The following is a 22,288-nucleotide window of genomic DNA, read 5'->3' on the forward strand; positions in this document are numbered from 1 at the left end:
AGCGCCGGCGGTCGCACACATTCACAGAACTGACAGCGAGGAGGGAGGAAGGAGGAAGCATCCTCTGCTCCAGGAAAGGAGGAAGGAGGCATCCTCTGCTCCAGGAAAGGAGAAAGGAGGCATCCTCTGCTCCAGGAAAGGAGGAGGAGGCCGGTGGTGCTCCAGGACGGGAGGCTGTCGGTTCACGTTCAGATCACAGAGATCTTCTTCTTTGGAGCAGCGACATCGCTCCTTCAGTGTGGGATGAGCTCATTATGATGCCTCCCCTGCTCAGTTCAGCGTTATACAATATGGCTTTTATTATTTGTATTCATGCAGAAGTTGTGTCATTCCTTCAGGGGTCAATGTAAAGCTGCACCACAGACGCTTCATATTGCATTTTAATTAATGAATCTGACATCCAGCCGAGGCTGCAGCATCCTTTCATAGCGGCGCATGTCCAAAGCCGCCTGAAGGGAGCGCGGCGTCACGCTGTCAGTTCTACAGACGGGCTCCTCGTGACGGCTTCATTAGCATTAAAGGCATCGCACGCGTTGACATCTCAACCTTTTGGCTTGTGGCCTCGACAAACAGAGTCCGACCTAGAAAATGAGAAAATGAACAAGTGTAATGAACTCTTCTGTAAAGAAATCAACATGAAACACAAAGTAGGGTTAACATTGTGTAACACTGAGTCCAAGGCCTCATTTTGAGTCAAACAATTAGCATGTTAGCATTTAGCTTAAAGCAGCTTAGAGCTGCTCGCATAGACTTTGTCTTTAATTAACCCTTTTACCCTTTTTAGCTAATTCATACGGTGTTTACTGGATAAAGCCATCATTTAAAAAAAATAAAAATAAAATGGAAATAATCTGCAAAAAAATACAATATTTAAAAAAAATGCATTTGCATTTTTAATTAAATAAATAATAATTAAATAATAAAAAAAGAAACATTGAAATAAATAAAAATACATGTTAAAAGTATATTAAATAGAAAATAATTTAAAAGATATTTCATGAAAATAAAATAATATTTGGAAAATGAAAATAAACAAATGAATAAATTAAATATTATTATTATTATTAGTAGTAGTAGTAGTAGTAGTAGTAGTAGTAGTAGTAGTAGTAGTAGTAGTAGTAGTAGTAGTAGTAGTACAATTAAATCTGTTCCTATTGGTTAAGTTAAAACTCTAAATCCACACACACACACACACACACGCACACACACGTATCAATTCAAAAAGTAATGATTTTTCCCCCTCCATTAGTCATCAAAATGGAGAAGAATATGAACCAACAGAATTGAGGCCATGACATCTTTCTCCTTGAAATGTTGCTCTGGTTCCATGGAAACCTTTTATGTCCTGAGAGAAATGGATACAGAAATAAAACACGGCTCCAAAGACGCACAACAACCAACTCCCCTGAGACGATGTCGCTCGACCCTCCAGATGCATAACAACGCCTCTAAAAAGGTCAATCTGGGCTTTGATTGAACAGAGGGAAAGATGGCCGCAAACACGCAAACACACAGAAGGTCGGCGAGCTCACGTCGAGGCCGTGACCCCCGAGCGGACGCCGTGTCTCTGGGTCAGACGTCTGAGACGGAGCCAGGCAGGGTCCATCGTACCGACGGCTCCTCTGGGGAAGCAGCAGACCCGCCAGAGCCACAACGCGACCATTCATGGTCATGAAGTCAGACCCACGGAGCAGGAATGCTCACCGCTTATAAGGACAAACCGCGCGTTGCCTTTAGGATGAAACGGAAAAGAAACGAGCTTCCTGTTTGACTTTAACCTCTGTGAGGTGAACGTATCATTATCATAATAAAGGTTAATATAACCCACAAAGCGCGGCTCGTTTCCAAAGCTGGAAAACATCATTAGTGCAAGAACACTCATTAAAAATGTTTGTTACACACTACATAGCACAACTTTTACCATATTGCTTATGTATTATATAAATATCTTTGTTATATCTGATTCCCTGATCCATTTCATCCTGTTATAGTAGTTTAAAATATGTATTTTGATATTATATATACTACCTTCAATCTTTCATCATTTACTATATTATCTTGTCTTATTCTGCATTTATATCACATCTCTATACTAATGCAAACACACTAAGTGTACGCTGTCACTTTACTTTGCAATGTTTGTCTCCTTATGCTCCTGTATATAGTTTAATATTGTACTCCTTTTTTATGTATTAATACACTTTATAATTAACTACACAAAAACTTAAAATGTACTGACACAGGCTGAACGCCAACGCTTCACTTGATATTGGGAGGATTCAAGGTTTAGGTTAGAAATACACAAAAAAATGGCGGCATAAACGACTTGATCTCTGGAGCTCTGGGAGCACTGGGAGCACTGGGAGCTCTGGGAGCGACTCCCACAGGACCTCGTCCTCTAAAGGGCAGAAAACTCCAGAGAGACGAGGACACCTGAGCCCGCTTTACCCTTTACAGGAAGACGCGCTGATCTATATTGCATGAGGAGCGCCGTACATTCAGGCGCTTACGCGACGCTCCCGTTGGGAACAGCGGGAAAGAAAAAGCAGGAAAAAAGAGCCGAGTTTCCACTCACAGACTCGGACACGATGTTTTTCATGTTCCCTTGCAGCAGATCACCTGAACCCGACCGCCAATAACGAGACCGGCAGCGCAGGAGACGGACAACCGGTGTTTATTAACAGAGTATTTACAGTCAGACGGCGGCGTGTTGGTGGGAGCGCTAAGTCTGGGAATCCTTGTAGAGAACGTCGGCCACCAGAGAGCTCACCGCCGCCCGGTCGCAGGTATCTGAGGAGGAGACACAGACATGAGACACTCGGCGTGGGTTTAAACCTCGTACCTTTTGGTAGAGAGTCCCACGAGTTACAAAGTTTAACGTGGTACATTTACAGGGAAGAACAATCACACTCATTGCCTGAGATGAAAGTGGAACATTTCAGAGGAAAAGATGAATAAATTCCCACGGATTTGAGTATTTTCTTGCAAAAATCTCACTTTATTTTCAGAGACTAATCCTGTTTTTCCTCTCTCAAACACAACTATAATCTCAGACATTATAAATATATCTTCTCAGACATCCCCCTCCTCCCCAGCTCCATATTTTACAGTACTTGCTACCCGCAATGACCCAAAAAAACAGCTTCAACCGCTGTGGATTCGAGTGGAAACCATCTGATGATTGAACAAAAGGAGATCATTTTTATAAATCGGAGAAAGGAGAACTCTCTCAGACTCTCCATCGTCCCCCGTCGGCTTGTCGTCAGGTTGTTAAAGAGAATGAACAGCGGGGAAGAGAGCTGCAGAGCTGCTGCTGACATTTCTATCAGGTCACAGCAACACCTACAGTACGGGTCCTCTTTGTTTGCAGCTGTGTGACTTTAATGCCAATATGTTTTAATAAAATCGCCTGGGAACTTAAAAACGTATGTTTTGTCGCTTAAATTTATGTTCTCAGGTGGATAAAATCTGCAGACATACAAAGCCAAACCTCACCTCCGGTCCACGCTCTACATATCAGGCCCATTTTTACATTTTTATTCGTCTGCATTTGTCTTTTTTTCTTCCTTCTCTCCTCTACTTCTCGTCCCCTGGCTGCTACATCACACATCTTCCTCACAAGGTTTTAGGTAACAGGCCTGCAAAATGTATTGTGCACCTTCACGACGATTAACCGACCTACTGACCGAGTTTCACGTCGTGTTGGGAGAAGACGAGCGGCTGCCTCGGCTTCTGTGCTCGTGGATTAAAGACTTTTCGGCACCGTTGACAACTAAGTGACCAAACCAAAGTGTATAATAATAAGAAAAGTTGATTGTTTAATGCATTGAAGTGGAGCAGGATGTCGTTTAGCGGTCATGTGATCGGTTCATGCATCAGTATTCGGGTGTCACGACTCGATGGCAAACAAGTTGACAACAAGTAGTCGCTCATGTCACGACGGCGACAAACAGAGGGGTCGTCGGTGCGACTCCGCAGCCTCCCGATTGGTCGGACTTACCGACTCCCAGCGCCTTCAGGTGGCTGCTGAACTCGGGCTTCTCCTCCAGGACGCGCAGCATGTCGGTGGACTCCATGCGCTCCAGCTGCACCTTCCAGTAGATGTAGATTTTGTGATTGAAGCTGACGTACACCAGACAGGGGCTGTTCTTCCCCTCCTTACACGTGTACTGACCTGCGGCCACACACACACACACACACACACACAAAGAACACACACTGAAAAACGACACTTACATAGACGTGTTTTTCACCCAACATGTGGCGGGCGGCGCTGTGATTTACTGTGTTTTGTGAATCCCAATGAACACATCAGCAGCCCGGATACTAATGTGAGTCCTTGTGGACGAGCAGGCTCCCACACAAACAGAGAAACCAGTCTGATCTACCTTAATGGTCCCACAGAGCTGGCAGACAGAAACACACACACACACACAGATTAAACAAAGTCTCCCTCTAATCCACTTACGACTGCAGATGTCATATTAGCTCCTTCAAATTGACTGCGGCTCGTTTAAACGATGCAGAAAGATCTGAAAAGGAAGACGACCGGCTGAACCCAAAGCTCAACGTCGCCACCTAGTGGTGCCACGAGGGGCCTGACATCACCAGGTGCAGCTCCTGCTTCAAAGCACAGGAGGCCGGAGACTCACGGGAGGGAATCTGACCTGATATAAAAGGATCATTTAGAGAGAGGACGGGGTCGCTCACCGGCACAGAAGGCGTTGACGTTCTCGTCAAACTGGAAGCGCACGACGGTCCGATTGTTGTCGATGATGTAGGTTTGACCGTCCCAGGCGCACGCCACCACCTCCTCTCTGCCGTCTCCCTGGAGGACAAGAAGGAATTTAGTTTAAAAGCTACACATCACTGCAGGAAGGTGAGAAGTCAAACCAGCAGAAGTCAGCACATCAACGCTTCCAGCTGCTGTTAAATAAATACCCCCTGAAAAAAGAATATATATACATTTAGCTACAAAAACTCACAGTAACGTCGAGCTTCTGCAGCGCAAACAGCTGATGATCCACCTGCACGGACCACAGCAGCTGCTCCGAGCTGTCCATCAACTTCAGCGTCCCTGAACATGAAGGTAGAAAGAGATTAAAGTCTGAAGGTTTAATGTCGTGAACAGAGCTCAAGAGGCGCCGAGACAAAGCGCTTTCTGGCAAACCCCGATTCTGATAAAGCTTGTTTTTAACGGCTCCTTTGGGAAATTAAATGTTTAATGTTTTTTTCAATGTGTGCAGCCGACAGACACAATGAAAAAGCTACATATCTATCTATCTATCTATCTATCTATCTATCTATCTATCTATCTATCTATCCATCCATCTGCCGTGACTTACCATCTAAAGTGCAGAGAGCAAACAGCCCACATTTAGAAGATTCCTCTTTAGAGCCTGATGAAAAACAGAAGTCAAATCAAAGGTTAGATCTTTTTTTTAACTATAACTTATGAGTAACTTCCACTAAATGTTCATCTACTTTAAAATAAAAACTGACCTTTACTGATGCTGCCGATCAGATGAGTGGAAACGTTCTTGTTGTGAATCCTCCCGGTGGTCAGGTGGAGAACTACATCTCTGGAAGGCCCCTCGCTGACAGCACAGACATCAAAACCATTTAAATCACAGTTTCTGGGCGTTGAAGCGTCTGTAACTTTTAGTTTTTTTAGGGGGGGAGAGAGACAGCGTTTACCTCCCGGGGGTGGGAGGGGCTTCTTCTCCGGAGCCGCTGGAGTCGTGTTGGGTCCAGGAACACAGCAGGATGGCGTAGCCGCAGCCCGGCTGAGACACCATCAGCTCCGGTAAACCCTCTGGACCCGGGTTCACCGACAAGCTGTCCACCTGCACCCCACACACACACACACACACACACACACACACACACACCCACACACACACACACAAACACAAACACACACACACATTTTACTGCTCAATAAATGACTGCTTTTCGAATTTTTTGTAGATTCATTCAGGCTTGACTTATCAATTAATCAACTCATTGTTTTGGTTCTTACACTGTTATGCAAGCAAACTCTTCTTTTATGTAAAAAAAAAAAGTATATATATATATATATATATATATATATATATATATATATATATATATATATATATATATATATATATATATAACTAGCTAAGAATCCTTCATTTAGACCACATACATGTGTAGAATGAAAGCCTGATGAGATGATAAGATGACAATATGATGCTGCTGATAATCAATGAACCATGAATACTGTTGGATTATCAGTTCATACAGTCAGTGCACGTATTGAAGTATGAAACCAAACCCTTATTGACGAGCTCCAGTAAAACTGTACCTGGCCCTCCAGAAGCCACTTCTTCAGCAGGACCAGCTGTCCGGATCCGGGCTCGGCGCCGTCGGACGGCTCCTCCCAGCGGAACGCGCGCACCACTCGGTCCGTGTATCCGACCACCAGCTCGCAGCGTCCGTCTCCGTCTGCGGACACAGGTGTGCGCGCGCACGGCGCGGTCAACTTTAGGAAGCCAGACGCACGAGCCGCCTGCAGCAGGTACGTACGTCAGGAGGTCATTTACCGATGTCGCTGATGAGGATGACTTTGGTGTTGGCCGGAATGTGCTGGGTGAAAAGAGGCTTCTGGTCCTCTGCGGACGTGAACTCGTGCTGACTGGAGGAATCCGATTTACTGGCGGCGGCGGCCGTCAAGTCGAAGAGGTGGAACCAGCCCTCCGCTCCGACAGCGACCACGAAGTTCTGCCAAACGGGGAGGGGAAAGAAACCACACCATATTGGGAACGTCACAAAACAATATTCATGAAACGCTCCAGAAGAAGGTTTCATAACGCACCTTTCCTTTGTTGCAGACATCTCCGACTGCAACGCAAGTCAGCTGCCAAACAAAGACACGCCATGTGAGTGAGAGAAACTAATTATCTCGGTGAGATCGTTAAGCGTTGCCTCCAGTTTCTACTGACCATGCCCACGCAGGTTCTCGTCACCCAGGGTTTGAAGTCGTCGTTCTTGTACACGAGCAGCTTCCCTTTGGTGTCGCCTACGACCAACTCGTTCAGCTGCAGAGGATGGAGACAGACGGCTATTTTACTTTACTGTAACGCCACAAACACTGAGAAGAATACACTGAAAGTTAGACATGGTTTACGTCCTGACATTTTGATTTGAATTGATGAATCATTTATCTTCTGGTTTGTCAAAAATAGTTAAAGGGTAATATTGTAGAGAGGCCACAGAGATGTGTTTGTATGTCGTCTTATGCTTGTTTGTAAGGAGACAAAAACAATCATGACGAAAGGCTGCATGCACAATGAATTCATGCTCCCAACATCTAAATATTGAGACATTTCAACGTTTCATCTTCATCAGATTTACTCAATCAGACCAAAATGTTCACATGTAGAACTGATTCTAGACAAGTGGGTTTTATAATGAAGCCATACTAGCAATGACATCAGCACATACAGATCAAATCCATCACTAGTTGAAAAGATGCAGATATTGATGACGTTTTTTTTGTCTGAGCAACTGTCCAAAAAACCCCAAAGACATTCAAATATACGACAGGAAGAAGAAATAAAAGCCATCCAGTCTACAGAAAGTCTTGCTTTCTTACACCAAAGTACATGCATGTGTTGAGCATTTTTAAAGGATGCACTCAATCTGTATCCTTGTCCAGGTTCCTTTGGTCCTTGCTGGACAAACTGGGAACAAACTGGGAACACGTAATTCATGAAACACCGTGAACCGTCCTCACCGAGTCGTTGTCTGCATCGCCCAGACAGATCGCGTGAGGAAACAGAGTTCCTGTGAAATCCAAACTGACTCGTTGAACGTAGTTCAAGGACCGCATCACCGTTATCGTTGAGTTTCTTTATGTTAAAACCTCTAAGTCACGCTCAAAAGAGCTAAAAAATACAAAAAACCTTTAAAAAGATTATTCTAAAGATATAACAGCGTAACCTTCATAACTAAGTGTTTTCCAAAAAATGTATTTTTGTTGAATTACTTGAAAGCCCGTAAATATGATTAAATAGACGGTTACATGGCTGTAACGTTGCTTGCTACTTCCTAGTAAACAAAAGCACGTGGTCTTATAAAGTACGGCAGCTCAGTTGAGACAAACCGTCTATTTCGCGCTTGTTTTAACGCTGCTGAGTTCACATACGTTATAACAGGTGGTTCTAGGTAAGTGAATGGATTATATACAACTTACTGCTGTTATTTCTTATCTATATGTGTCGCTGAATCAGAGGAGGAAGTTGAATAGTGTGCAGTCTGTACGAGTCTTTAACAAACGCTCTTCTGGTGTTTCCTGTGCTGCCATCTGCTGGTCACAGGAGGGAAGCGCACCACAACTTTAAGGATTTTATGGACAAAACTGCAGTTATGAAATAAAAACTTCAACAAACAGTTCCCTGAACCCGATTTTAATACAGCGATACTTTACAACGGAGTCATTTCATTTATTACACAACAATTTTTCATTCACTTTTCAGCATATGTTTCGTAGTTATCATAGAACAGCCATCAAAATGATTTGTATGTAAAATAATTTAAAATTACAAACATCAAATACAGGACTAAACCCAAAACATTTTGCAACCTTTGTTTAGTAATTTACATTCTGAAAGCCATTTTCACTTCTCTCTGCATCGCTGAGCGTAACAGAAGGAGCTCTCAGGTCACTTTAAGAAGTCTTACAGTAGAAAACAAATCCACCTTTATAAGAGTGAACATACTTAAAGATACTTTTTATGCTCATGTTTCAACCCTGAAGCTGTTTGAGTGACACAAATGATTACTGACGAATCATATTCAGATGAAAACAAGTTAGCAAGAGAATTTCTAAACATAAAAAAAGAATCAGCCAGTTTGATTCACAGGAGTGATGATCAGAGGTGCAGAATTTTTACCACCATGATTACGTTCAGGACTGAAGCATGGGAAGAGTTTCTCCTTCAAGGAGCAGCCAGTAAAGGAGTAAATAAGAGCTGCAGCTTCTACGTCATAGAAGGAGACCAGACCTTCCTCATAGTCCACAAACACCCCCACCTTCTGAGGCTCAGACTTCAGGGAGAGAACAACATGAAGGGCTTCACGGGCTTCATACTTGTTTCTCAACCATATAGTCCAGTAACCATCTTCAGGACTCAGTGTGAAGTGTCCCTTCCTGTTGACAGACTCTCTGGCCACTCCTAAAGTCCATTCAGTCTTTCTTTTAACTTGAACCTCAAAGTAAAATCTGCCTGAAGAGAAACTCTGCTTTCCCAGGACTAAAGCAAAATCAGAAAATCTCTCTTGGTTGTCCGGCAGATTCTTCCTCACATCACCGTGATACACTTGTTTCCCGTCATCAGACAGGATGAGTTTAGCATGCGCTGTATCAGGATCAAGAGTCACATCCACTGCAAACTTCTGGACTCTCTTCAGCTCATCCTCAGCAACCAGCTTCTTCATCTTTTCACTGAGCGTCTCCTCCAGCTGAGACACAGCTCTCCTCACAGTCCCCTCATGTGATGCTGGAGGAACACTGACCTTTGTCCAGTCCTTGGTGGGTGGTGGGAGGTGGATGTTTAGGGACTGGAAGCTCTGGAGAAGGTGGAGGTGGTCTTCAGAGAGGGAGAGCTTCTCCACCTCAGTGCTCCTCTTCATCAGCTCAGAGATTTCCTGTTCTAGCTCTTTGATGGAGTCTTCAGCCTGTTTCTTTGTGCTTCTCTGCTTCTCTTCTATGGTGTTGATGAGCTCCTTCAGTTTTCTCTCAACAGACTCCTTCAGATCAGTGAAGACCTGAACACCTTCTGCTTTCTCTCTGTCTGCATCTTCCTCACTGAGCTCCACGACGCGTTTGACCTCCATAATCTTCAGTCGTCTCTTCTGGATCATCTCCTGGATTTCAGCCTCTGTCTTCTCCAGCTCGACCTTCTTTGCTTCATATTCTTCCTTCAGAGGAACAAACTTGTGTGTATTGTGATCTGAACAGATGCAGAGCATGCAGACACACGTCTGGTCGGTCTTACAGAACAGCTCCAGAGGTTTATCATGCTTCGTACACATCCTGCCTTCCAGGTTCTCCACAGGGTCCATCAGCTGATGTCTCTTCAGGGCAGAAGTGGTCAGATGAGGCTCCAGGTGAGTCTCACAGTAGGAGGCCAGACACACCAGGCAGGACTTCAGGGCCTTCAGTTTGGTTCCAGTGCAGACGTCACAGGGAACTTCTCTTTGTTTGGACTCTTGTTGCTCTGAGCTGCTGCTGCTGGCTTTCTGTTGAGTCGACTGTCTGAACTGAGAAACCATCTCACAGATGAAGGTGTTGACCTTCATATCCGGTCTTGTGGTGAAAACCTCTTTGCACATTGGACACTGGCACCTGTCACTGACATCCCAGTGTTTAGTGATGCATTTTTTGCAGAAGTTGTGTCCACATGATGTGCTGACTGGATCAGTGAACACATCCAGACAGATGGAGCACAGAAACTGATCTTCAGACTGCACATTGCTGGCAGCAGCCATATCTACACACTGAGGACAAAAGACAAAGTGTGAATACAAACGATTTAAATACATAATTCATCATTAGAAATGGAGTTTAAATTGACTTTTCTTCCTGTAAATCTTCACCTAAGGCTATCTGACCATGTGTCATAATGAAATGAAAACAGAGTAACTTCCTGTTTGATTCGAGCTGTGAGTTTTGTGTTAAATTATTGAAACACAGTAAATATCATCAGCTGTCACTCACCAGTATTTTTGGTCAGCTGTTGAGAAAATCCAGACGAGCAAAGTGTAATATTTCTTTCGACAGAAACACAGAGATTTGTCTCGACTGTCGCTCTGACAAAACATTCAGTTTCACTTCAGGAACGTGACGTAGAGGCCCCGCCCCTTCCCCAGAAGCCCCGCCCTCTTCAGCAGCTCTGTTAGGCAGGTTGTGTTTCCTCCTCCAGGTTGAGGCTGTTTGCGTCACTTTACAGTCCAGTGCAGCTCTGCAACGATCTTCCTGGCAGTCACAGGTCTCTGTGAAGCTCTAACCTCCGCATGTTGTACTTATTTCTTATCTTTATGTGTCGCTGAATCAGAGGAGGAAGTTGAATAGTGTGCCGTCTGTTCAAGCCTTTAACAAACGCTCTTCTGGTGTTTGCTGTGCTGCCATCTGCTGGTCACAGGAGGGAAGCGCACCACAATATACACACACACACACATATATATATATATATATATATATATATATATATATATATATATATATATATATATATATATATATATATATATACACAATATACATATATACATATATATATATATATATATATATATATATATATATATATATGTGTGTATACACATATATGTGTATACACATATACATACATACATGTGTATATATACATACACATATATACATATATATACATACATCTATATACATGTATATATTATTTATTTATATACAAATATGTATTGTGTTTAGTTTTTCTTTTTTTAAATGTTTGTACCTTTTAACCTTTTGTAAATTCCTAGTATTAAAGTTTAGTGGCCTGCAGCGTGAAGTCCCTCCGTTGTCCGCTAGAGGGCGACATTCAATCACAACTTCTCATGTGAGGCAGAAAACAAGACGCCGAAGAGGAAGGAGCTGTTTACACAAACACCTCACAGGAGTTCACACAGAAAACACCACGAACTCTTTGCAACAGTTGGATGGATTGAATGTTTCTCCTCTTTTTTATTTCCAATTTATCACACATCATTAATGTCGTAGTCAGTAAAAACATTTCTTTAAAAAAAGAGCAACTGCTCAACGTTCGTCTTTAAACATATATCTATCTATATATATTACTAATGGTGCACCTACCGAAAGAAAACAAAACACTGGCAAGAAAAACAGTTTTTTAATGACAAACAAATTGAAAGATTATCGCTGACGTCACACACAAAGATGCTCTGGATGATACGGGTGCTCGTGAGTTTTTCTTTTATCGTCTCTCCACAAAGCGAACTGCCCGAAAAGAAAAGAGAGAACTACAGAAAGTGGTTAAAGGAGAACTCGGGCGCCCAGATGTCATATTAATTATTACACTCGGCTATGACTGGAAAGCCCCTCGAAGAGAGAGAGAGAGAGAGAGAGAGAGAGAGAGAGAGAGAGAGAGAGAGAGAGAGAGAGAGAGAGAGAGAGAGAGAGAGAGAGAGAGAGAGAGAGAGAGAGTCCTCACAAAGCGCTAATTGGACTCTGGAAGCGCAGTGACGGGGCATGGATAGGTTTCAGAAAGCCCAGCGATGGTGGAGGGGAGCAGGGGGAGGCTGAATGAACCCACGCTTCTTTTCTAAACTCTCTTTCTGGGAGGAAAAAAAGGAGAGAGAGAGAGAACAAGGGGGAGGGAAAGAATGAAAGTATTGGTGGCGGTGTGTGTGTGTGTGTGTGTGTGTGTGTGTGTGTGTGTGTGTGTGTGTGTGTGTGTGTGTGTGTGTTGGGGGGTTGGAAGTTTTTATTTATGTCACTGTCGACGCCAAAAAAAGTGCACAATTTATTACAATCACGTCTCCAGGAAAATTACGCACAAACAAAAAACATCTTAATTTGGATTTATCTGTTAGTGCGCGTGCGAGAAAACACACACACACACACACACACACACACACACACACACACACACACACACTTTACCTGTATGCACGTGTGGAAAGTCACACGAGAGAAGTACTTCATGAAAAAAATTCAGTTAAATTACGCGCAAACATTGTTTCCCTGTTTCACTGCACGTATCACGCCACACGCACGCGCAACCTGCATTTTGTTCTTTCTTTCTTGGTTTCACGGCTCACGCACGCGCAATCAGAAACCAAACTGAGAGAGCACCAGAGTTCAGTCTTAGTTGTTTTTTTGTTCCGCGCTGAAAGACGTGTTTTTAAATCATTCCGCACTTTTCTTCCAGAGAGCGACATTAATCGGGAGAGCGCAGCGCGTCCGCGTTGCTACTGTACGCGCACCGGGTGTGTCCAATGCGACACAAAGCCTCCCGCTGCCCGCGTCTTGAGGGGCCCTCGGCGGATTCGCGCTCCTCCGTTCCGCCTGTGCGCCGCGGATGATCTGCTCTCACCACAAGTGGAACATTCGGCCTCCTGACGCACAATGAGCTCCTCCAACGCGCGCCATTCAGACGCGTCTGTAACGGGGACAATGCAGCGAGACCGCGCGCGAGCGGCTGGACTCACGCGCAGCACCGGGAGCGCGAGAGCTGTCTTTCAGCACCACACACACACACACACACACACACACACACACACACACACACACACACACACACACACACACACACACACACACACACACACACACACACACACACACACACACACAAGAAACCAACAACAGATCGTTTTCTCGTTCGGAATTATGATTTTATTTTTTTTGGGATGCAAATATCTTACATTTCTTTTTAAGTAAACACAAACAAATCATATATTCTTCTAAACACAAACTCTGAAATTCCCATTCTTGTGTATTTTAAAAGCGGTATGACGTGTGGTAGTTTTGATATCACTTGTTGATATGAGACTTCCAGTCCTCTCTGAACTTTTACAAACTCCATGACGTGACTTTGTTTGGTCAAAAGTTACATTATTTGTCGGTGGCTGATTCCTAAATGGTCCAATTAAAGTGTTTTTCGTGATATCTGGCATCTAAACTAATGACACAAACTATTAAATATACCAAATACACATGAAAGCAACATATTTGTGTTCAATTTGTGTGTTGCTTTGGGACACACAACACTCAAACTCAGTCATGTTGTGGACTCTGAGTTCCTCTCCGCTGCGTCGATCACCTCACTGACACTGAAAAGAAAGAAAGAAAGAAAAAACTCACCACGGACTGTTTGCTTAGTGCTTCAAGTGGCACGCGTCCGGCGCGCGCAACGCACCGGCACCGGGGCAGGAGCCCAAGGTGTATCCACGCGACCGGGGGGCGTGGCCAGCCGCCCATCCAAACGCATTGAAAAGCAGTGGCGTCTGTCCTCGAGGACTCATAGCAGCTTTGAGGAACGCGCGAGGCAGCAGCCCAGTGGATCCCCCCCTCCCGCCCACTCACTACAAAACAAGTGCACGGCAAACGGCCCCACGCCACGTGAACGGCACGAGCGGGACGCACCGCCTCGAGACTTTGGGTGATTATTTATATTTATTTTGTAGTTGTGTTTTTTTGGTTTGATTTTCCTGGGGAATGGACTTCACAGCCAAGATGGAAATTAGCGTCAGCCACCACCACCACCACCACCAGCAGCAGCTGCTGCCGCCGGCTTGCTTCTTCTCCTCCGCGCCTGCGCAGAGCTGCGAGCTGAGCCCCGGCGCCAGCAGCCAGGGCAGCGGGAAGTCGGGCTCCAAGCAGCCCAAGCGGCAGCGCTCGTCCTCCCCGGAGCTGCTGCGCTGCAAGCGGAGGCTGAACTTCGCGGGCTTCGGCTACAGCCTGCCGCCGCAGCAGCCGCACGCGGTGGCGCGGCGCAACGAGCGGGAGCGCAACCGCGTGAAGCTGGTCAACAACGGCTTCGCCACGCTGCGCGAGCACGTCCCCAACGGCGCCGCCAACAAGAAGATGAGCAAAGTGGAGACGCTGCGCTCGGCCGTGGAGTACATACGCGCGCTGCAGCAGCTGCTGGACGAGCACGACGCCGTGAGCGCGGCGTTCCAGTCCGGCGTGCTGTCGCCCGCCATGTCGCAGGGATACACCGCGGACATGAACTCCATGGCGGGCTCACCGGTGTCCTCGTACTCGTCCGACGAGGGCTCGTACGACCCCCTCAGCCCGGAGGAGCAGGAGCTGCTGGACTTCACCAACTGGTTCTGAGCGTCTATATACACACAAGGTGAGACCACGTCGAGACATCAGAGCTCACGAGATGCCGTTATTGACTCACACATGAGCAGTGTTTAACCTTTCTTCCCTCCTCTTCCTCCTCACAGACAGATGGATCAACTCACTTTGCTGCTGAGGTGCGCGCGCTGTCCCGGTGGGAGGCTGAAGAGCAGCAGCATCGTCGTGCATCGCCCGGTGTCTCCCGGGCTGACCGAGAGACACAGCCGGCCTCCACGTCCCCGAACTTGAGGGCAAACCAGGTCGGAGAGATCAGCGCCAAACGGATTAAAGGAAGACGGTTCTCCTGACAGCGTGGGAATCCACAAGCTTCTGCGCCCACAAACAAACAAACAACGAACTTAAAGTGAACTCCTGCTCTTCAGCAGCCGTTCAAAACATTATTTAATACGTCGCTCTTCAACTATGCTAAACCCAATCACAGAACACCAACCCTTTGGTAAACCTCTCAGACGTTTTAATTCAGAAAAAAAATGCTTCCAAGTCGCGGATTTATTCTATGAAAATTCTATATCAAACGCTTTTTTTTTTAAATATATTAAGCTATTTTTGTATGTAAGAGATTTATAGATGTTTTGTACACATCCTTTTTTGTATATATTTTGTCTATATATTGCGAAGTTGCTTCTATACCTCCTGCCTATGTAGACGTGTAGTCTATTATTCTGTGGCTCTTCTGTTCACGAGGTTTCCAGAAGGAGTTTGACACTCCGACGTTTGACTCCAGCACCAACGTGTCTTATTTAATAGCAAAACCATGTTATTGCATTATTATGTCATGAAGTTCACAATGATCAAAAACGTATGCAGCTATTGTCCAAACAGAGCGCGATGGCCATGCATTGTCTCCACTGCCAGCTCTATGTTGTCTCCACATAAACAGATGATGAAAAAAACAAGTCCTATAAACATATTTTCTACACTCCAGTTCAAGAATAAAATGATTTGCTACTGAATTATTTTCTGTCTTTTATTTTGGAGGGGCGTCTTTTAAAGGAGGGTTCCAGCTTCCAACATGTGGTTTGTAGCTAGTTGGAGGGGAAAGCGAGAGATATGATTAAACAGCATGGTGGGGAGAAAAATGAGGAACCACTTTTACGCACAGTTACGCACATTTTACGCACGATACGTTTTCTTTCCAGACTTTCAAAATCCAGAACTTAATGGCTCCTTAAAGCCTCTATAGCCGCATAACCTCAGACGAACCCTCAACAGAAGTCTACCTAATCTCTTCTGTAATCTTGGACAGCACCTACAAGTGAATTGATCCAAGTAAATCTGGAGACACGGGTGCATACACGTCAGGAGAAAAACACGTTATGAAACACTACGAAACCAGCAGCTGAGAGATACAAGCACTGGCGACATGTCTCTCCCAAAAAATCGGATCTTTAAGTAAAAAAATAATGATTTCTGCTGAGTCATCATTTTGTTATGTATAACGTGGCACTAACGGACCCGAGGAGCAGAAACAAACACAATCTACTCCACTGGATTCACCATCTTTAACACAAACGTGATGAAACTAAAGAGAGAACCGAAGTTGGAGTTTCCTCATGGAAGTATTTCTCATCCAAACTTCCCAAATCGAGTGAAACTTTGAGATAAAACACGCTTTTCAAAAGGGACGCGTGGTGGAGACCAGCAGTGGATTGTGAGGTAGAGCTCGTGTGTGTAACTGCGGGACGAGGTGTGACAGGTAGGCGGAGGCTGAGCCGGCGCGTGCCCGCTGTAATGACTGAATGGGTCGTGTGGTCGAGTGGAGTCACGGAGCTGAATTGGCTGATGGCGCGTGCCTCCTGACGGCAGCATGCCGCTGAACACACAACCACCACCACCTGGAAAGGAGGGACGGGCCTCTGCGCGCGCGCGTGTGAGTGAGAGGATACCATGGCTCTAATCTTGTGTTTTACTTTTTTCTTTCGACAACGAACGCAAAGAAAATAAATGAAAACACGCTTTTTTTTTACAAAAATAAGGACATATTTCATCCTCATGAAAGATACGAAGGACACCACCGTGGGTTGGGGTCATTGTGCAAGACGCGCGTGCGCTGCAGCGGTTCTCAATGGTGGGTTCATGGACCACCAGGGGGCCGTGAGAGGGGGGAGGAGGCCCTGAGGGGAACGAACAGGGCTGCAAAAAAGTAGTAAGAAAGACAATAAGTATTTGTAATTTATAAAAAGTTATGTTGGGACAAGAAACACCATGACAGCGATGACACGTCTGTCTGAGAAATGCTTTGCTAAATGTTATTTGACAGCAGTTTATTATCTTTAAAACATTCCTCGAAAATGTTTCAAAGTGGTAAAAACTCACAATTATGACAAGTGTCCAAACAAAATATGAATTTTCAAACTCTTCTATAACACGTCAGACTTTGACACCCTGCAAAGTTTATGTCTCATCAGCATTTTTTTAATGTTTCAATTACATTTGGATAAACAAATACATGATGATTTTTTGCAAAAACGTCCCCCCAATTTTATTTATGGAACCAAATGTCACAAATCACATTTTCTTGCTAGGGCTTTAAAAAATGTCCGACATATGACATCCTCAATGAGGATGAGGAACAGACTCCCCCTGCAGGAGGGAATAACTTCTTCACCCGTTAGCGAACAGATTGTAAAAGGTCACCGTGAAACAAGGAAGAAAGTAGTGAAGGACACTGAAGACAAAACCAAGTGATAATGAGTTGAAGTTCAGTCTGTTCTCCTCAACGCTTCAACAGAATATCTACATTTTTTCTGAAAGCTTCAGGTTGTAAAATCAGTTTTCTTGAGTTTTTTCTCTCTTCATGACGACGCATGCGGCTCGCAGGACGCCCCGATATCTAACAATCCGTGTTTGCTGCCTGTCAGAGTCCATTACGTTCTCCTCTGTGCCGGTCCGTCAAGCGTGGATGAGCCGCTGGAGAGCACGGCCGTGTCTAATTGGCAAAGCCGAGGCAAAACAATGGCTCAAAGTGTACGGGTTGAATATCTCATTGAATATACTTCATCAGCGTTGATTAAATAGGATAGAAGAGGACGAGTCTGAGCGGCTCTAAACTCGTTCTCTTCTCCAGAATAATACACAGTTGATGCGTCAGAATATTTCATATGAGCCCCGCCTCCGAAGCAGAGAGAGCGGGACAGTTTGCAGAAGGAGTTTTTATGCAATGCAACAAATAACATGCGATGCATTGGAAGCTAGACGTTGTCCAGTAAAAGAGGATCACCATCCACTGCTGCAGAACATTTCAGGACCATAGACAGCACTTTACAGCTCTATGAAATAGAAAGTATAACAGGAATAAAAGGAGCCCATTTTATACACAATTGTTTTTCAAAACATCTTTTATTATCTCATCAATGAGCCAAACATCAAGGATCCTGCAGAAAACAGAAGAGAAAGTGAAAAGAAGTTCATTTTTAAAGACGCTCATTAGTGATTTCAGAGCTTGTCTATGTTTGAAGGATTGTCTCTACACGGCTCTCAACATGGCGACTGCTGAGCTAGCGGTTAGCAGCTAACGGAGCTGACAGGGCACTGTAGTCCAAGGAGACACACGTTAATGGCCGTGATTTGGAGCAATATTGCTGCCCGAAGACATTTAATTCATCTGGATGTGAAAGTCATCTTTGTAATTATTCAGTCAGACATTTAAAACAAAAAAACAATCAACATGTGGTGGTAGAATAAAGCAACCTGTGTGCTCGCTAAATGCCGCCCAGAACAGCGACCGTCCGATCAAAGCTTGGCCCACGAGACTCAATGCAGACAGCTAAAAACCTGACTATCATTTTGTGTAAAAAAAACTTCTTTTCCAACCTGCAGGTGCCAGATGAACCGCCTTCATCGGCTTCTTTTGTTGCGACACTCATTTGTGAACCCGACACCAAGCAACAAACAGCATGTAGCTCCTTTTATATCATCTGAATCAACCACATTAGTGTTAATATCAGATTTTATTTCCATGCAACTGCCAAAAATATCCAGATATCTCTGACTTGAAGAGGCTGAGGTGACCAGTTTTCCCACTCTGCTGCTCATAATTGTAATAATACATGTTAATTGTCGGTGTGACAGAGCCTCAAAGATCACAAGAGACCGATAACGTTTGCTTGTAAGAGCGAACAATTACCACGCTGCAGAAATCCCTCCCGCCAGTGGAAGCGTGTCTTGTTTCCTGTTTTTCTGTGGCGGCGGTGCTGGTACCTGAGGTCAGAGGCGGCCGGAGTCGTCCAGAGGGTTGGCGATGACCGACTTGTGAATGAGCATGAAGAGCGGCAGGTAGGCCAGGAAGTCCAGCAGGTCCAGCGGGGGGATGCGCTGCAGCTCCAGCCGGACCGCCGCCTCCTGCTCCAGGTGGATCCCCCCGGCCTTCAGCTCCAGCAGCAGCTGCTCCGCGCTGATGAAGCCCCGCCGACCGCCGGCGTCTCCTCGCTGCTCCTCCAGCAGGAACAGGAACAGTTGCTACATAATGATGATATTCAAACATAAATACCGTTAAAAAAAAACTCGGCAAACTGGCTTTGAACTCCTTCTAAGCCCAGTTATGTGTGTGTGGGTGTGTGTGTGCGATTCTCAGCCTCAGATTACCTCGACCTGTTTCAGGTCTTGTTTGAGTGCACCTGTTTGCACTGTTAATGCAGTCAAGGTGATAATTGCTGTGGCAGAGGGGGAATAATCCCCTCTGGCAATTAGCCCATTCTCATGTTCCTCCTGCCTTTCAGTTGCTCAGCACTTCCTCGTGTGAACGAGGGCCGGGGCTCTGCGAGCGAGCGAGCCGGCCAGCTGGTAGGCCGGTCCCGGTCCATCCGAGATGAGCCGTGTGTCTCAGGCTGATTACAGGGCTGGGCGGAGTGGACGGCATGTTCGCTGCTGGGCACTTTAATGAGATTAGGGGCTTTGCTAATCTATGAAAAGGGAAAAGCACCCCTCTCTTTCTTCCTCTGGCTTGCTTCCCTCATTTCTATGCATGCGGGCTGAGTGTCTTTCATTTCTTTCTTTCTTTCTTTTTTTTTTTTTTAAAGAAAGCATGCTTTGGAATTGCTCTTCAAAGTGTTTACCAGTATTTATTTCATTATAATTATACCCGCGGAGTCTTGAAAGAGGGGCGGAGACGGAGTTGGCGGAGTGAATGTGACTCATGTGAGAGTTAATCTGATGTTGCGTGGAGGCAAGTGCACCTTGTGAATACAAATTCAAGAGTATGAACATGTGTGTGTGTGTGTAGGGGGGAGAGAAACCATTAGCCAGCGGATGTTTAAGAGAATTTGGGAAATGCAAGCCGAACCTTTCTGTTACCTTCGCTTTGAAGAGCCTCACTTCTAGCGAGCGCAGGTCCATGTCGGTGATCAGCGATCGCATAAAGTCGCTGGAAGAAAAACAGCAAAGTTGTTGCATTAGTTAGTTAAAGATTCAGTCAAGAAGCCGGATCTTACACTTCCCATAATGCATTGTGAATGCCAACGCCCTCAGATTGTAATGTAGGTGTTTTTTTTTGTTATAAATTAGAAGATAACCCCGACACTTTCCGACGTTTTAAAGTGTCAGTGCAGCTTTAACACGCCGACCCAATCAGTGTAAAAATCTAAAGATAGGAAGAGTTGATTGTGGCAAATTCGGGACAAATCTGTTGGCGGCGGTGGTGGCGGGTGATTTTTGGCGGGGTCACTCCCGTGCAGTGTTGTGTTTGCAGAGACGTGACGGTAAAGTGTTCTGAGCCCATTGTGGTTGCTCACAGTGGCCTGGCTGCCGAGACAATACGCGGGCACACGTGGACATCCCGCCACAGTAACGGATAAAAACTGCTCTGGTTTTGGGGGGACACTGTGTGTGTGTGTGTGTGTGTGTGTGTGTGTGGGAGATGGGGGAGCCGGGTGAGCGGGGGTTCGTGTGGAGGTTAAGGGCCCCTCCCCCGTGAAGCCACACTCTGGTGCAATGTGACCACCAACAGAAAAATCTAGGTCCGCTCGGATAATTGGAGGGAGACACGGACGATTGTGCCGTGGACAGAGCTCTCCTGTCCAGCGTGTGGCACGGCGACGGCCGAGCCCTTTCTCTAACGAGCGCCCGGCGCGCTCAATGGCCTGCAAGAGCGAAGAATGGGCCGAGCGCCGGGCCAACGAGTGCAACGCACGCCTGAGCGCTCCCCCCCGACCACGGCGGCGGGCGGGCTTGACGGGGATGAAGCGAGACAGGGCAGCTAATGATCATTAATTGCACTTGGTTTGCGGTAAAAGAGTCCAAATGCTGGTGTGCCAGGGACACTGGCGTGATAATGGCCAGCGTTAAAAAAAAAACAGGGTCGAGGGGACTGGCGGCGTGCGGGGCTTGCAGGGGGGGAAGATAATAGCAGCCTAACCCATTTCCTTTTGTCGGCGCTCCTTCGGACCCCCGCTGCGGTAAAGAAGACTTCTCGCTTACGTAATGTAATGCCCAACATTTTGGCGCCCTCCTCGTCGGGGAGCCGGTGTATAGTCCGGCGTGGACGGGGCGTGGTGAAGGGACCCAAACATATCCTGACCTAGTTTGAGTTGACAAGATTGAGAGTTGTTTGGGGATGTTTTTCGAGCGGTCCGCGGGGACGCTGGCGCCCGTAGAGGGAGGGAAAACTCTCCGTAGGAGGCGGGACTTGTGCCGTCAGGTCTCGGTTCTGCCGCCTCATGGTTTCACCGACATCCAGTGACTCAAAACACGAGCAACAAGGCATGCGAGGCCCCCATTGATGGCGTTTCAGCGCGTGGGGCAATCCTGTGTGGCAATGTTCTTCCTGGCAGATCATGTGACTCGCCCTGAGGGAATGTGGCGCCGTGTGAGAGGTGGACTTGTTGGGGAGCACAATGCTTCGCAAAAAGGGGGGACAGATGGGCTGAAAGCAGCACAGAGGGGCGAGAGGTAGGCAACAAGAGAGCCGGAGCAGAGACACGAGGGTGGGGGGACGGACAGTTAAAAAGTTGGAAAGAAAAGAGGTGAGTGACAGGGGGAGGGGACGGGGCGGAAGTGCAATTAGTGCAAAGTAAGGAGAAAAATAATTATATATATATATAGATATATAAAAAAGAGAAATCACCTCCTCAGATTTCAAAGCCTGCCGTGATCAGAACGGCTGATTGTGTAACTACAGTTGCAGCTCATGTCTAAAACAGGATTAGAGACAACAGGATTAACTGCAACAGGTAAGAGGATCAATTTAGTTCAGTCGGGATGAGGCGGCAGAAGGATGCCATTGTTTTCTCCTCGTTCGACCATGAGCGTTGATCTCCTCTCGCTTATCATTCAGGAGTTTTTTTTGTGAAAAGAGGTTTAATATGCTCATTCGTTATCATTACTATAATTGCCTCCATACAGAGGAGACACCCTGGACTCTCTGTGCCAGCGGAGCAGGCGGTCCACAGGCCTCCTCCAATACACGACGCGCAC

At 45.8% G+C, this 22,288-nt stretch overlaps 4 protein-coding genes across 13 annotated transcripts in view; 1 reads left to right on the plus strand and 3 right to left on the minus strand.

The window, feature by feature from the left end:
* Positions 1 to 285: 285 nt before the first annotated feature.
* itfg2 (integrin alpha FG-GAP repeat containing 2) lies at positions 286 to 8,072 on the minus strand. Of its 2 annotated transcripts, XM_068586715.1 has the most exons (13): positions 7,763 to 8,072; positions 6,969 to 7,064; positions 6,842 to 6,883; positions 6,570 to 6,747; positions 6,332 to 6,471; positions 5,698 to 5,846; positions 5,503 to 5,597; positions 5,346 to 5,399; positions 4,986 to 5,077; positions 4,711 to 4,828; positions 4,001 to 4,174; positions 2,694 to 2,790; positions 286 to 581 (listed from the first exon to the last, which is right to left on the minus strand). In XM_068586715.1, the coding sequence occupies exons 1-12, from the start codon at positions 7,856 to 7,858 to the stop codon at positions 2,723 to 2,725; spliced, it is 1,302 nt and encodes a 433-aa protein (XP_068442816.1). In that variant the 5' UTR covers positions 7,859 to 8,072; the 3' UTR covers positions 286 to 581; positions 2,694 to 2,722. The 2 variants fall into 2 exon arrangements, with proteins under 2 accessions (XP_068442816.1, XP_068442815.1); XM_068586714.1 differs by lacking the exon at positions 286 to 581 and having other exon boundaries at positions 2,658 to 2,790.
* Positions 8,073 to 8,463: 391 nt separating this feature from the next.
* On the minus strand, positions 8,464 to 10,837 carry LOC137791383 (E3 ubiquitin-protein ligase TRIM21-like). The gene is made up of 2 exons (XM_068586287.1): positions 10,748 to 10,837; positions 8,464 to 10,527 (listed from the first exon to the last, which is right to left on the minus strand). The coding sequence occupies exon 2, from the start codon at positions 10,516 to 10,518 to the stop codon at positions 8,872 to 8,874; it is 1,647 nt and encodes a 548-aa protein (XP_068442388.1). The 5' UTR covers positions 10,519 to 10,527; positions 10,748 to 10,837; the 3' UTR covers positions 8,464 to 8,871.
* A 2,663-nt stretch (positions 10,838 to 13,500) lies between these two features.
* Positions 13,501 to 22,288, minus strand: part of LOC137791895 (uncharacterized) — a 58,957-nt gene continuing 50,169 nt past the window's right edge. For 5 of the 9 annotated variants that reach the window (XR_011078053.1, XR_011078054.1, XR_011078051.1 and 2 more), the window contains 5 exons: positions 20,171 to 20,240; positions 19,079 to 19,336; positions 14,983 to 15,187; positions 14,760 to 14,852; positions 13,501 to 13,842 (listed from right to left, as the gene is read on the minus strand). Coding sequence is in view for 2 of the 9 variants with exons in the window: in XM_068587122.1 (XP_068443223.1) it covers positions 19,085 to 19,336; positions 20,171 to 20,240 (322 nt within the window). In the remaining 7 variants the exon portion in view is untranslated. Of the gene's footprint in view, positions 13,843 to 14,639; positions 14,853 to 14,982; positions 15,188 to 18,198; positions 19,337 to 20,170; positions 20,241 to 22,288 lie in introns of those variants that run through there. The other 4 variants (XR_011078052.1, XM_068587122.1, XM_068587120.1 and 1 more) reach the window with 4 other exon arrangements.
* Positions 14,107 to 15,790, plus strand: ascl1a (achaete-scute family bHLH transcription factor 1a). The gene is made up of 2 exons (XM_068587123.1): positions 14,107 to 14,867; positions 14,965 to 15,790. The coding sequence occupies exon 1, from the start codon at positions 14,228 to 14,230 to the stop codon at positions 14,846 to 14,848; it is 621 nt and encodes a 206-aa protein (XP_068443224.1). The 5' UTR covers positions 14,107 to 14,227; the 3' UTR covers positions 14,849 to 14,867; positions 14,965 to 15,790.

Source organism: Clinocottus analis, unplaced genomic scaffold (assembly GCF_023055335.1).
Source record: "Clinocottus analis isolate CAN_PGR_092001 unplaced genomic scaffold, fCliAna1.0.p SCAF_20, whole genome shotgun sequence".
NCBI lineage: Eukaryota > Metazoa > Chordata > Actinopteri > Perciformes > Cottidae > Clinocottus > Clinocottus analis.